The sequence below is a fragment of the Dendrobium catenatum genome, unplaced genomic scaffold, assembly GCF_001605985.2.
Source record: "Dendrobium catenatum unplaced genomic scaffold, ASM160598v2 fragScaff_scaffold_635, whole genome shotgun sequence".
In the NCBI taxonomy this organism is placed as follows: Eukaryota; Viridiplantae; Streptophyta; class Magnoliopsida; order Asparagales; family Orchidaceae; genus Dendrobium; species Dendrobium catenatum.
This window is the reverse complement of record NW_021319097.1, coordinates 4209-20046: the sequence shown is the minus strand read 5'-3', so window position 1 is coordinate 20046 and position 15838 is coordinate 4209. Positions and strand designations below refer to the sequence as shown.

At 37.2% G+C, this 15838-nt stretch overlaps 1 protein-coding gene across 1 annotated transcript in view; it reads right to left on the bottom strand.

The window, feature by feature from the left end:
* Nucleotides 1-8330, bottom strand: part of LOC110099315 (vacuolar protein sorting-associated protein 29) — a 19034-nt gene extending 10704 nt beyond the window's left edge. Inside the window, exons 1-2 of the mRNA XM_028695426.1 lie at nt 8058-8330; nt 1900-2082 (exon numbers count right to left, since the gene is read on the bottom strand). Of these exons, the coding sequence (XP_028551259.1) occupies nt 1900-2082; nt 8058-8330 (456 nt within the window). The remainder of the gene's footprint in view (nt 1-1899; nt 2083-8057) is intronic.
* Nucleotides 8331-15838: the final 7508 nt, after the last annotated feature.

Here is a 15838-nt window from a genome sequence, read left to right as displayed (position 1 = left end):
GACGACTAGCCTTAATTGAAAGTTCTCTCTCGTGATTGGGAGGGGTAATTAACTATAGGGGCTTGCGCCTATAGGAAACCAGAACTCAGATCATAAAGTCCTCACAAAATGAGGGCGAAATCTCTGGGTAGTGTCTTATCTACAAACCCATCTGCCTTCCAAAATTTACCCCGGAACTTAGTTCGTTAAAACTCCCTCGCCGAATAAGGGAAGAGCGAGCGGAGGCCGGGGCCGAATTTTCGGAGCCCACAACATTATGACCAAACTTACCTGCCTCTCCTTCACTAGTCATATTGGATTTTATGTTAGTGTTGGAAGCTAAAACATGAATAAACCAATTGAAGAAAACATGAAAGTTGTTGACCGCATTCAAATGTGCCTCAAAATCACACCAATAAAAAATATACAATAAAGAAATTAAAATTTTGCAAATGTTGATTGGACTAGAGAAACATCATAGCAAAGATCCACCTAAGATTATTATACTCAGAGGAAAATCAGATTATATGGAGAAACAAGAAATAATCTATGATCTCAATAAGTAATGTTGAAGCCAAATATTGGATAGTGATGAAGAAGAAATAATCTATGAGCTTGAGAAATTGTTGAAGCTAAATATAGGGTAGAAGCACTTGGTATTTGCAAAGGAACGTATCTCAAAAGATTGTTAAAAAATTAAACCATTAAGTGAAAAAAATTACTAAAAGTGTATTGTGGAAACAAGATTGCTATACAAATTACAAAAATCCAATCCACCATGACATAACAAAGCACATTGAGATAGATTGACATTTGATCCAAGAAAAAAAAAAAAGACTAGACAAACTAAATTATGTTCCAAAGTCTAGAACTGCAGATATCCAAAACAAGGCTTTACTCATAATGAGTTTTCATAAGCTAATCAACAACATAGGCACGATCAACATATATAACCCAATTTGTTCGTGAGTGTTGAAATATTTTAGCATCCGTGGGACTGTGACTAGCCCTTTTCCATCAACAACAACTAAGAAATTCATTGATACTATCTTTTCATTTACAACAATCCATCTATTCGTGGATAATAGCTTTCCAATGATAGCAATCAAATAAATTTGTAGACAACAACATTCCGTTTCTATTGTGTAGTTAATTATGAATTCCATAATTAAAGACTAATTTTTAAATTTATCTCTCTCCTTGATAATCATTTAGTTTTTAATCATCTAATTTTTTATGTTGAATAAGGGAATAAAATTTCAACATAAATTTTTTTTCTACCTTCCACTCCACTAATTCTAATTTGCTAGATTATATTCCAATTAAAGTTTGCATTATGTTTGCTAAATATGAGGCATAATATTAAGTTCTCAACAAAGGAATGAAATTTTAAAATAATGCATAAATACTTAAGTCTTTAATTAAAATGATGCCTAGCATGCTTCCCCTTGCTTTTAGACTTCATGCCTGAAGACTCTTCTTCCATAGTTACCCTTAAAAAGGGAAGGAACTCTTAGCAAACTTTTTCAAACAAAATTGCAATATAATACACATTAAATAATATCACAACCTAATTTAATCATGCTATAAAAATAAACATAAAGGCGGATATTATGCTGAGTTCCCAATATGTTAGCATATAAAATTTAAGTGCTTATAAAAAACATGTCATCGGGTATCGATTTCTAATTTGAAAGGAATCTACCTCCTCAAATTATATTAGACATAACACTCCTTCAAGGAACAAGGTTGAATGACACCCAAGTTGCCCAGCCTTAGGACAACAAGAATGGTGGTTACATCCACCAATCTCTCTTTTTCAGGATTACATGTATAAAGTTTGAAATTATATGCAATACAAATTAATTTCAAACCATATATTCTACTAAATGAAGCAAAGGAATAGCTGAAAATGTAAACCTGATGGCCGTGACATAGCCCGAGCTTGAACTGACCAATTGTAAGAGTCTTAGTCTCTGAGTAACGAGTATCCTCATCATATTCACCACGTGAAACATGCAAATCAGGGCAAAGGCTTTTCAAGTAGTCATGGATCTCCTGTGAAGAAACAATAAGCAATAAGTTACCAGATGAATACAATTGCTATGTTCTTCCCCTCTAGTGAGAATTAGCTGATGGATATGAAATGAACTTCTTGTTACAGTATTTGCCAAAATAAATCCATCTATGACTGGTCTAAATAGAAGAGAAAAACTAAAAATACAATTTTAACGTTCAAGGGGCATTTGGGCCCAAGTGCAAAAGCTTGATATATTTGAGCTAAACATGGCTGTGTCGCTCGAGTGATTAAGAGGTGGTCCATAAATTGACCCTTATAGTGGCACACGTATGCACAAATGCAAAAAAGAAAGAGAATACAAAAAATTTGTTTATAAGCTTCAACTTAACTAATATAATAAATCAATATTTCATTGACCCCATAAGCCTCTCAAGTATGGCTCATTAGTGATTTAATGATAACAAATTAAGTGTGCCATAATATAATAGTTTGCTAAGCATTTCTTCTTGGATAATTCAATTATAACTAACCATGGTAATGTGGATTTATTCCACTGGACTAGTTTTGATGCATTTGTAACTTGGAGGCAAGCTCAATTGGATTAAATCAACAAGCTCAAGGATAAAAGATTTAAGGTTTAATAATCTAATGTGTGAATTTTAAGTGCTATTAATTGTAAACTGATTTAGTAGGATTTATCGAGGATTCAAAGATGATAAACACAAATATAAATTAATTTATTTTTAACTATATTTATTCAAAATAAATTTTAATTTAAAAGAAAAATTCCTTATAATTTATGATTTTTGGAATTTAATTGATTTGATTAAACATTTGATAGATTTATTGAGAATTAAATAATTATGCATAAATTATTTTTTAAATTATATAATCAGTAATCAGATGCTTAATTTACTCATTTTTAAGATCCTAAATACTCAAGTGATTAGGAAATTTGAATGATCATAAATTTCATAATTATATCATGAAACTTGCTAGTTATAATTTTTATATTAAATATATTTAATTAAGTTTAATTGAGTAATTATGTTATATAAAATACATTTGGTGGTTTAATTCATGTTTCATTGAATTCATTACATTGTTTAGATGCAATTTGATATATAATATCACATATTTATATTATAATTGCATTAAGTTATGTTAATAACAAAAAGAAAGTTACAAGTCTTTCAGCCCTATACCCTTGCAAACTGAGAATGACTAGTTGAACCATGGACAAAGCGAATGGGGGAACTGTCGAATGCGAAAATACGCTGCAATGGCTAATTTGTATAAAAATTTGCAAAAATATTGAGGATTTTGGAGAAGTTTTTAATGCATTTGCGAGATTTTTTTTTGGATTTCTCATGGCTAACTAGGGTCTTTTGTTCAAAGTGATCGTGCAACATATGGAGATATTATTCGTTTGATTCAAATTGGATAGTTAAAGTGGAGTAATGCATTATGTCTATTGTATGATAAAAAAGTACCACACAAACTTAAGTGGAAATTCTATAAGGTAGTCATCTTAGATGGTTTGGTCACATAAAATCCCGGCCTTCCGATGACCCGGCTAGGAGGATAGATGAATTAGATCTAGCCTATGTTAAGAAAGGTAGAGGTTGACCAAAAAAGATTTAGTTAGAAAGTATTAGAAATGACATTTTCTTATTAGATTTACATGAGCATTTGACTCTCAATATGACACAATAAAGCAAAAGCATTCATATAGCCGACCTCACGTAGTGGGATAAAGGCTTGGTGTTGTTGTTGTTGGATTTCTCATGGCTATGAATAGACACAAAATGACATTAAAACTCACGAGGAAAATGAAAAATCAAGTTTTTAAATGTTAAATCATATGTGAAGATTTTTATGTGAAGAAATCCATTTGTTCATAGCAACGTTTTTCCTTGAATCCTAGTTGATGGTTTTTTTTTTCCCGAACCTCTCCTAAAAAATTAGTATTATTTATACATTTAGCAATTTTAAAATAAAGATTGTGTATTATAATGTTATTTGATAATTGCCTTCATTCACAACCAAAATCTAAGAAATTTTTGTAGGCATAACTTTGTAATTAAGATATCTTTGGGAATATATTTTAGGTGCTCTTACCGAATAGAGAAGTGGGTGCTCTTCCCCTTTAAGGAAAATAAAGTAATGGTTTCTCCCCCAGTTTATGGAGAAAAGAAGGGATCCAGGGGAATCCTTATTCAGTAGGGGTTAAGCATAAATATAGGTTAATTGGGGGTAGCTCTTTATTTAAATTTGCATCTATTGTCTACTTACTTGCTTATTTTGTTTATTTGCATGCCTATATAGTCATATAATACTTCGAAGCATCATATGCTTGTGCTTGAGCAAATTATTATACTTGGACATTCTGCCCATGGTTATGTTATCATTTTGCATGTTTGATGCACCTATAAGTGGTCCTCACCACACTTTCGTGTATGTCTGATATAAATTCTTATTCATATACGTATAATTTTATTACTCATACACCTATTTAACCTTAAATTCATACACCATAGGACCACACTTGCTTTGTAACAAACTTGTGCATATGATTCTTCCAAGATTACAAGCTTGTGCATATTAAGAATTCTTGAGTGTCAATTCATTTTGCATCGAGCTAATCTTGATCACTTTACTTTAAAGCAATCTATAAATATCATTTTTGCCAACCGCTATAATTTGTATGCTTATGTGCTTGCTTGTTAAGTCTAATTGTTTGTTTATTTACCTTTTTGTGTTTCTTGTGAGGATTCGAATTGGTTGGATTTCATGAGGAAATTTTGAAGTATCACTTTACATCCAATTCAATCCCCTCTTGTTTATTTACTTAATCAGTGCAACTACCACTTGAATCTTCATGTAGTAAATTATATCTAAATTAGAATAAGCTGCCCAATTATATAATCCCAATTCTCTAGGAAAAATGCCACACATTTTTATGTTCATTTCGAGGATTCAAACACTTCAGAATGGATGAATCATGAAGTATCATTTCTTAAAATATGATATATTAAAAGAGGGTAAGGTATGATAAGGTATGAAATATCAGTAATTATATATAGCTTTGAAAGTAAAATAAAAATAAAAAATAAAAACAGGTATGACTGCTTTTTGCTAATATGGGCCAAGGGAATTTTCACAAACTTTAATTAAGCTTACTTAATTCTTGGAAACTATGAAAATTTAAATAAGCAGTTGCAAATGTGATATTCAAAATAGTTCCAAATAAAAGCCCAACTTTAAAAGTCACATGTGGTCATCGATTAAAAAAAGGAAACAATAACATTTTTTGTATTATGTTAGAAATAAGAAGCTTTCAGGTTTAGAAATGCTACAGTTTAGATCATGTTGGAGTTCTAACGCCCATATAGTCATAAGATTACCTGAGCATTTACTTGCCTCAATACTTTGTCCTTGACTTCGACTTGGATTGAGTAACATAACAACTTTTTGACCTCTAAACGCTAGGGTTCATTCAACTATTTGATGTCCCATTTTAGAAAGTAAACATTAGGAAGAATATGCATCCCATTTTGGAAAGATTTGCATATTTCTTTCCGCATCATAACATCAGCTTTATCCCAATAATTTGAGGCTAGTTTTATAAATCATACATTCATCCTTGTTGAATTAGCATGTGATGTTTACTCCATTATTTGCAAATATTTTACATAGACTCGCATCATGGTATCTTTGCTCTACCTTTCCTTCCATATTAATTATACTCATCAGGCTTCTTAATGCACCTTCCAACTTCCACATAGAAGCCTATTTTCTACTATTGCTTCATCAATAAATGTTACTCCATTGTATATCTAATATAATTATTTCTCATTCTATTCTTTTTAGTTTTACCATATATCTATCTCAACATTCTGCGTTTTCCCACACTCAACTCATGCAAGATCTTATTATTCGTAAATGTCAAATACACTCAACTTGACCATAAGAGACTTCTTTATTTATATATGCTAGATCTGATATTCGATAATGATCGCCAAAATTGCTGTCACTTAGCTATTTATGACAATATTTTCCTATTTGAAAAGAGTTATGCCCCTTGCTTGTTAAGGTGGTTTCATTTCTTTATGCTTTTTTAATGGGTCAGCACCTTCTTTCAAGCAGCTTTTGCTACTTTTCATTCTTTTGCATGATAACTAGAGTGGTAGATGTGGCATACTGCGATATATATATATATATATATTCCGGTTTGTTAATATTTCTAATAATCACTTTCACTTTGAGTGCATCAAATGAAGGTCACAATAAATCATACTTGAAAGTGTATCGCTCATCCGAATCCTTTATTTGGTTTTGTTTTGAGATGGATATTATGACGTTCAACCTTTCTGGTGTGACCTGTGATGGTTTGTTCCTACATGCATGGCATCACCACAAGGTAAGGCACACAATGCCTACCAAAGGACACAATATATGGGAATGCCACTTCTATTATGTGAATTTCACTTTTCATGACATCCTTTGATCCATGCTAAGGTTTTTTTTTTCTTTTTTTTTTTTTTTTTTTGGTGTTAAACTCAAGTCGTTCTACAATGTATTTTAAAAATATAGCCTTTGTTTCTGATGGTAAAGTGGGTGTATAGGATAATTATGGCAGCCTTTAAAAGAATTAAAGAAGCAAAGAAGCAAAAGATGTCTCGTTTTTATGGTTTCCCTGTGTTTATACAAGCAGTTATATCATTACCCCGTGGCATTACAAACTGTCAATGCTTCTCTGATCAATTCACTAAGTATCAATTCTCCTTTTTTTTTCCTCCATTACAGCATTTTGAATCTATAGCAAAGCCAATTCTACTTTTACTCATTTCAATTTTTCAAACCTTCTAATCTATACTATTATTGACTAATAAATGACACGGAGTTGGAAAAGCAGACATATCCTTAAACAAGGACAATATTTTTTCTTCAAAAAGATAAGGTAAGGGTTCTTTCATCATAGTTGAGGAATGATGGTACAAACATGCAAGCTCTTTGGATTACATAGCAATTAAAAAAAATTGTTAAATGATTATTTGTGTTTTCTATAATTCCTTAGCCTGAAGTCCAGTCATTCCACAAACATGGTTTCTAAATGGCTAGCTTCTACAAGAGCGTTAAGCAAATAAAAAGTTTTAAGTTTATGATATCTATCATTGAGATAATAGATATAAGTTAAGAATTTGCTACTCAAAAACACTCCGTCAATTCATGCAAGGTAGTAGAGCTTGGGGCAAGGAAGCAGTGCTATGCAATTATTCATTTGTTATGCATTTTATAAGTTCTCTTAAATAGGCATACCTATAACTATGTTAAGCCCTCTAAGGATTACAAGGACTTCAACTCTTCAAAGAAGAATTCTCACCCACAAGACTTAATAGAGTCCATCAAGTCATTCATCTTCATTTTCATAAAGATTAGATATCAAGTCGTTATCCTACTATATATCATATTAGATTAGATACTAAAGCTTATAATGATCTTTGATATTTTCTATACTTGTTTAGGAAAATCATGTAATGTAATCATTTGTTACTATCCAATTAGCATATGAAGTACTAAATAGTTGTTCAAGTTATAGTGTTGTATGTATTTTTAAAAAAAGTGATGAATTAGATTCCATCCTACCTCAACTGACTTAGGAGCTCCGTGTGACAGTCATAAACCTCCATTAAATTCTATCCTATCATCATTGCATTATCATTGTCTTCTCATTGTTTCCTTTGCAATTTAGTGCAGTTATAGTGATGTGACGTGAGCTTGAGTTACACAAGATTAGGAAAGAAAATTTACTATTAGCTTAACCTTTTATAAAATCATGCATCAATTCAAAGTTGGCTATGAGAATTCGTTGTGTTCCACTTGCTTAGGCAAAGAATTACAAGGGAGTTAACCAAACGATTTAATCAAATACAAAGGAAAAAAGTAACGTTAAAAGCTTATAACTTGAATCCAACGATTAATAACGAGTTGTTCACCTTGAGGCCTTTCTCTCTTTCCTACGAATCTAGGTTGAGCGGGAGAAGATCGTCCACGCCAGAAATGAGGTCGCCACGAAGGAGGAGCCGAGGAACGTCGTTGTTGGGAAGGTAGCCGGAGGAGATGAGGGTGGTGGGTGGCCGACGAGGCTCCAATCGTAGTCGAAAAATTGACCGTCGATGACGAGCACAAGGATGGGGAGAATTCGATCCAAGTAATCTCTGATGGTGTCGTCGTGTTCAAATCCCACGTCGAAGAATGGAGATCGTAGAATGTTGATATTACCGTAGGCGTCGAACACTAGTCCCCATTCAAGTTCGGAATCCGCCATGCAACATAGACTTGAAGATGAGAGCTCACGAAGAAACCCGAGATGAGAAGAAGGGGGTGGCTTGGCGAGGAGGGGAGGAGCTAGGTTTTCTTGGTGGGAATTGGATTTGGATCTAAATATGAAATTATTCTCAGATTTAAATTAGTTTGGGAGGGAAACCTTTGAAAATTTGATTTCAAAAGGAGCACAATTAATGCATTGATGAAGGAGTGAATTGGGGGAATCAAAGAGGGGAGGCCGGCGGTGTAGAGAGGGAGGGGATTGGGGTTATTTTAACAAACTGAAATTAAACTTCAATTTTATCAAATAGGGAGGGAAATTATTTGAAATCCAATTTGGATTCCAAATAGAGGGGAGGGGTTAATGCTCATTCAATGGGGAGAGCCCATTAAGGGGCCGGCGGTATGGAGAGAGAGAGAGGGAGTTAGGGAAAGAGGGAGAGGGGTTTCCAAACACAAATGATGACTAGGAAAATTTTGATTAAATCCAATTCAATTTAATTTTAAATTTGAACTCATTCAAAACTTTCCTTAAATGGAATTTCCATATTTGGAAAGAGTTTGAATTTTGAAATTCAAATTCCAAAGAAGGCTAGGGAAGAGAGGCACGGGGGAATGATGGGGAGGGGAGAGGCCGGCGGCAAGGTGGCCGGCCGGTGGAGCTAGGGTGGCCGACGGGTCAGGGCTCCAAGGGTGGCGGCAACAGTGGAGGGTTCGGCTTCTTCCAACTCTTGGGATTTGCTTGTGATAGCTTATGGAGGAGGAGAAAAACTCGGATTGTAATCTTTAATGAATTACTTAAAGAACTTACAAAGAGATCTCAAACAAAAAAAAGAACTCACCAAGAGATCTAAAAAAAAAGAACTCACAAAGAGAACATAAGAGCAAGAAATTTTCATTCATCAATAATCATTCATATAAGATACAAGAGCCATATATATAGGCTCGACATGACAACTCGTACAAAAGTCTAATATGCCCCTTGGGCTACAAAACAAACAAATACTCATAAGGACAAAAATGGAAAAACTGAAAATAAATGCATAATACATAAAATGCAAATACAAATAATCATCAATAGTAAAGGCTCTCCATCATGGCCATCGATCTCCGGTGTCGTCTATGATAAACGCGTCGGAATCTCCTGTCAATGTCCCCATCATTCTCCTCGCGTGGGAGAGAACTCGACCCAGTCGAGTGCGTACTGTGGAAGCTCTCGTATAACTCTAGAAGGTCTGGATCCAATCTCTGTAGCTCATCTCGATCAATCCACGTGTCCTCTGTCTCCGGTGTTCCTTTCCAATGAACTAGGTACCTTTGGCGCCCTCCATCCTTTGTGGAAATAATCTCATCATCTAGAATGGTTTTGATATTCTCCGCATTGGATAAATGGGGTAAATTGGGGAGTGGAGAAAGGCTATGGATCTCACTAGGTGGGGTCACACAATGCTCATTGTAAAGTGGATTGTTCGGGTTAAAATCAGGACCCTCGAAGGCTACTATATCCTCTATATTAAAAGTTGAATTTATGTTAAAACCTCCTGGGAGGTCTAGCACATAAGCATTAATGTTAACCTTTGAAATTATCTTAAATGGTCTGGCACTTCTCGCATGCAATTTCTTTATGAAACCAGGAGGAAAACGCTCCGGGCGGATCCGTACCATCACAAAGTCTCCCACTTCGAATTCTTTAAACCTTCTTTTCTTATCAACAATAATTTTATAATTGGTATTACTTTGTTCAATTTTCTTTTTAATCTCAGTGTGTAACTCATGGAGATGAGATGCAAATGCAAATGCAGACTCAGATGTTCTACTCTTAGGACTCATGGGAACTAGATCAATAGGTTGTTTGGGTCGATATCCGTACACAATCTCAGCAGGACTAAGGCCAGTGGTTCGGTTGATAGAATGTTTATAAGCAAATTCCGCGACAGGAAGTTTTGAATTCAAATCCCTAAGGTTTTCTCCTACCAATGTCCTCAAAAGATTTCCTAAACTTCTATTAACAACCTCAGTTTGACCATCGGTCTGGGGTGAAAAGCTGTAGAAAATTGAAGCTTCGTCCTCATCTTGTGCCAGAGAGTCTTCCAAAAATAACTTGTAAACTTAACATCTCTATCAGAAACGATGGTTTTCGGTAGGCCATGCAGTCTAACTATCTCGTCAAAATAGAGCTTCGCGATCCACGAAGCATCGAACATTTTGGAACACGGGAGGAAGTGGGCCATTTTAGAGAATCGGTCGATGACCACAAAGACAGAATCGTTCTTCCTAACGGTTTTGGGCAATCCAATGACGAAATCCATACTCACATCCTGCCAAGGGAAACTGGGTACGGGGAGTGGAGAGTAGAGTCTCGTATTCTGCTTGCGCTGCTTGGCCAGCTGGCAGGTATGACATCGTCTTAAGAGCTTACTGACATCGCGCCTAAGGTTGGGTCAGTAGAAATGATTCTCTAATGCAGCAATAGTCTTGGCCTGCCCGAAGTGGCCAGCTAAACCTCCCGCATGTAATTCCCAGACAAGGTATTCACGAAGGGAAGTTTGGGGAATACAGAGTTTCTGAGCCTTGAATAGGTACTCATTTTCTATTAAGAAATCATCTACCGTACGCTCACGTCCAGAGGTCAAAATGGAATAGGTATCGTTAAAATCCGGGCAGTCCTTGTAGTCTTCCTTAAGGCGTTCAAATCCGATAACCTCAGTTCTCATTTCTTGGGTAATCATCAATCTCCTACTAAGGGCATCCGCCGCTTTATTCTCAGATCCAGCCTTATGTCTAATCGTGTAAGTGTACTCTTGTAAGAATTCAACCCAACGACCATGGCGGGCATTGAGTTTCTTCTGCGAATTAATGTATCTCAAGGCTTCATGATCCGAGAATATCACAAATTCTTGTGGCAGTCAGTAGTGTCTCCAGTATCTAAGGGACTGAATGACCGCATAGAATTCTTTATCGTAGGTAGAATACCTTTAACGAATGTCATTTAACTTCTCGCTAAAGTAAGCCACAGGGTGTCCTTCTTGAGATAAAACTCCTCCTATTCCAATTCCCGATGCGTCACAATTTACTTCAAAAACTTTAGAGAAATCAGGGAGACGCATGACAGGGGCTTCAACCATTTTCCTCTTAATATCCTTGAAAGCCTTAGTGGCAGTTAATGTCCAATGAAATTCTCCTTTTTTGAGGCAGTCAGTTATGAGGGCCACTATAGTGCTAAAGTTTCTAATAAACCTCCTATAGAATGTGGCCAATCCGTGAAAACTCTGAACATCTCTAATATTTTTAGGATCATGCCACTCATTAATTGCTCTAACCTTCTCAGGGTCGACTGAAATTCCTTTAGCTGAAATGATGAACCCGAGAAAAGTAACACTATCAGTGAGGAATACACATTTCTTAGGATTAGCATACAACTGTTCGTTTCTCAAAATCTCACAGACTTGCTTCAGATGTTTTAAGTGTTGATCCACCGAGTTACTATAGATCAAGATATCAAAGTATAAACGACAAATTTTTCTAGGAACGGCCGAAGTACCTGGGTCATCACACGCATGAAGGTGCTGGGAGCGTTGCTAAGGCCAAATGGCATAACCATCCATTCATACAACCCGTCTTTTGTTTTGAAGGCCGTTTTCCATTCATCACCAGGGCGGATTATGATTTGATGGTATCCGCTTTTAAGGTCAACTTTTGAAAACAACGTTGCTCCAGTCATCATGTTTAACATGTCGTCTAATCGTGGGATCGGAAAACGATACTTCACAGTAATCTTGTTGATAGCGCGACTATCAACACACATCCTCCAAGAGCCGTCCTTCTTTGGAGTTAAAAGGGCAAGAACTGCACATGGGCTAAGGCTCTCTTTGATAAATCCACGTTGTAGAAGTTCATCTACTTGCCTTTTCAATTCGGTGTGCTCCGTTGGGTTCATCCGGTAGTGAGGGAGGTTAGGTAGGGAAGCTCCGGGTACTAAGTCGATGACATGTTGGATGTCCCTACAGGCAGGAGTTGGTTGGGTAAGTCTTCTGGGAAGACATCAGCAAAAGCTTCTAAAAGAGGCTTAATCTCTTCAAGGACAGGCTCCCCTTGATCATCATTAACTTCCCTAGCTACCAGGGCGTACATAGGGGATCCTTGGTTAAATTCTATATCCACTTCTTTAGCAATCACAAGGTGTAGGCCCTTACTGGTTTTAGGGGTAGCAGGCTTATCTTCACTCTTACTATTCTTAGGTTGGGAGGGAATAAGTTTGATCTTTTTACCGTTATGTTAAAATACGCAGGTATTTGTCCTCCCATAAATGTGGACATCATTGTCAAAAAGCCAAGGGCGACCAAGGATAATTTGGCCCACATCCATCGTCAACACGTCACACCAAATCTTCTCTTGATATCCAATAAACTCAAGCGGGATAAGGCTCCTATTTTTTATCTCCATAGAGGTTGAGTTAATCCAGGCAACCTTATAAGGGTTTGGGTGAGGTGTGGCTTTAATGTTAAGTTTTGAAATCATCGCTGAGAGACAGCGTTGATGCAACTTCCACTATCAATAATGACCTTACAGTTCTTATCTTCAATCTTAGTAAATGTATGGAAAATGGAAGTCCTATGTCAGTCATCACTTGGCTTAGGTTGGGACAACGCACATCTAACGACTTGTAAGGCAACAGATTTATCCTCAGTGAATGAGTCTTCTTCTTCATCAACATGATGAACTAAGTCAATCTCGGGCTCTTCCTCGTCGTCATCAACCTCTTCTATTATAGTGACCTTATAGGGACTGGAACATTGCGAAGCAATGTGTCCATACCCATGACACCTATAACACATGGTTCCCGAATTGGCTTTGGGGGCATCACGTTCAGGGGCTTTACCTTTAAAGTCCGGGCGAGGTGGGGCCGAACTAGCAGTGGGTCGGTTCACGGTAGAGCCCGTGGGTCGGTTTTAGGGTTGTCCGGAATAGGGTCTATATGGGGCTGATCGGGAGTCAAAGTGCTTAGTGTGAGAGTGGGTCTTAGACTCCTCGAGGTCGAGAACTAGACTACAGGCTGCCTCTAACGTGTCTACTCCTCTCGCGAAAAGCTCAGTTCAGAGATCTTCCCTAAGGCCAGCTCTAAACATGGATAGGATTTGTGTAGGGGTAGCAAATTCTTCGCCATTGCAACGGATCAGGAAATCGTCGAATGCAGAGATGTAATCTTTGACGGGCTTGCTTCCCTGAGTCAACCTATTCCATTTATCTAGGAGCTCGGGGTAGTAGGATGGGGGAAGGTATTTTCTCCTACGCTCTTGCTTCATGGTTCTCCAATCGGCGATAAAGTGTTCGTCTCGAGCCTCACGCATATTTTCCAAGTTGGTCCAGTACAGGTTGGCTCGACCAGTGAGTTTCATTTCAGCGAATCCATTCTAGATGAAGAGATTATTTCCACAAAGGATGGACGACGCCAAAGGTACCTAGTTCATTGGAAAGGAACACCGGAGACAGAGGAAACGTGGATTGATCTAGAGGAGCTACAGAGATTGGATCCAGACCTTCTAGAGTTATACGAGAGCTTCCATAGTACGCACTCGACAGGGTCGAGTTCTCTCCCACCCGGGGAGAATAATGGGGACATCGACAGGAGATTCCGGCGCGTTTATCAAAGACGACACCGGAGATTGATGGCCATGATGGAGAGCCTTTACTATTGATGATTATTTGTATTTGCATTTTATGTATTATGCATTTATTTCCAGTTTTTTCATTTTTTTTCCCTTATAGGTATTTGTTTGCTTTTGTAGCCCAAGGGGCATATTAGACTTTTGTACGAGTTGTCATATCGAGCCTATATATATGGCTCTTGTATCTTGTATGGATGATTATTGATGAATGAAAATTTCTTGCTCGTATGTTCTCTTTGTGAGTTCTTTTTTTTAGATCTCTAGGTGAGTTTTTTTTTTTTTTTTTTTGAGATCTCTTTGTGAGTTCTCTAAGTAATTCATCAAAGATTGCAATCCGAGTTCTTCTCCTCCATAAGCTATCACAAGCAAAGCCCAAGAGTTGGAAGAAGCCGAACCCTCCACTGTTGCCGCCACCCTTGGAGCCCTAACCCGTCGGCCACCCTAGCTCCACCGGTCGGCCACCTTGCCGCCGGCCTCTCCCCTCCCCATCATTCCCCAGTGCCTCTCTTCCCTAGCCTTCTTTAGAATTTGAATTTCAAAATTCAAATTATTTCCAAATCTGAAAATTCCATTTAAGGAAAGTTTTGAATAAGTTCAAATTTAAAATTAAATTGAATTGGATTTAATCAAAATTTTCCTAGTCATTATTTGTGTTTGGAAACCCCTCTCCCTCTTTCCCTAACTCCCTCTCTCTCTCTCCATACCGCCAGCCCCTTAATGGGCTCTCCCCATTGAATGAGCATTAACCCCTCCCCTCTATTTGGAATCCAAATTGGATTTCAAATAATTTCCCTCCCTATTTGATAAAATTGAAGTTTAATTTCAGTTTGTTAAAATAACCCCAATCCCCTCCCTCTCTACACCGCCGGCCTCCCCTCTTTGATTCCCCAATTCACTCCTTCATCAATGCATTAATTGTGCTCCTTTTGAAGTCAAATTTTCAAAGGTTTCCCTCCCAAACTAATTTAAATCTGAGAATAATTTCATATTTAGATCTAAATCCAATTCCCACCAAGAAAACCTAGCTCCTCCCCTCCTCCTCGCCAAGCCACCTCCTTCTTCTCATCTCGGGTTTCTTCATGAGCTCTCATCTTCAAGTCTATGTTGCATGGCGGATCCCGAACTTGAATGGGGACTAGTGTTCGACGCCTACGGTAACATCAACATTCTACGATCTCCATTCTTCGACGTGGGATTTGAACACGACGACACCATCGGAGATTACTTGGATCGAATTCTCCCCATCCTTGTGCCCGTCATCGACGGTCAATTTTCCGACTACGATTGGAGCCTCGTCGGCCACCCACCACCCTCATCTCCTCCGGCTACCTTCCCAACAACGACGTTCCTCGGCTCCTCCCTCCTCGTGGCGACCTCATTTCTAGCGTGGACGATCTTCCCCCGCTCAACCTAGATTTGTAGGAAAGAGAGAAAGGCCTCAAGGTGAACAACTCGTTATTAATCGTTGGATTCAAGTTATAAGCTTTTAACGTTACTTTTTCCTTTGTATTTGATTAAATCGTTTGGTTAACTTCCTTGTAATTCTTTGCCTAAGCAAGTGGACCACAACGAATTCTCGTAGCCAACTTTGAATTGTTGCATGATTTTATAAAAGGTTAAGCTAATAGTAAATTTTCTTTCCTAATCTTGTGTAACTCAAGCTCGCGTCACATCATTTTGGTAATGATGAGGACATCCATAGAAGATTTCGGCACACTTACCATCGGAGGGGCCGTTGAGCGACGGCCATGATTCATAGTCTTTATTTTTTTATGTTTTATTTTTATTCATGTCATTTATATTTCATGTTTTCCATTTGTACCCCTATGAGGGAGTTAGTGTT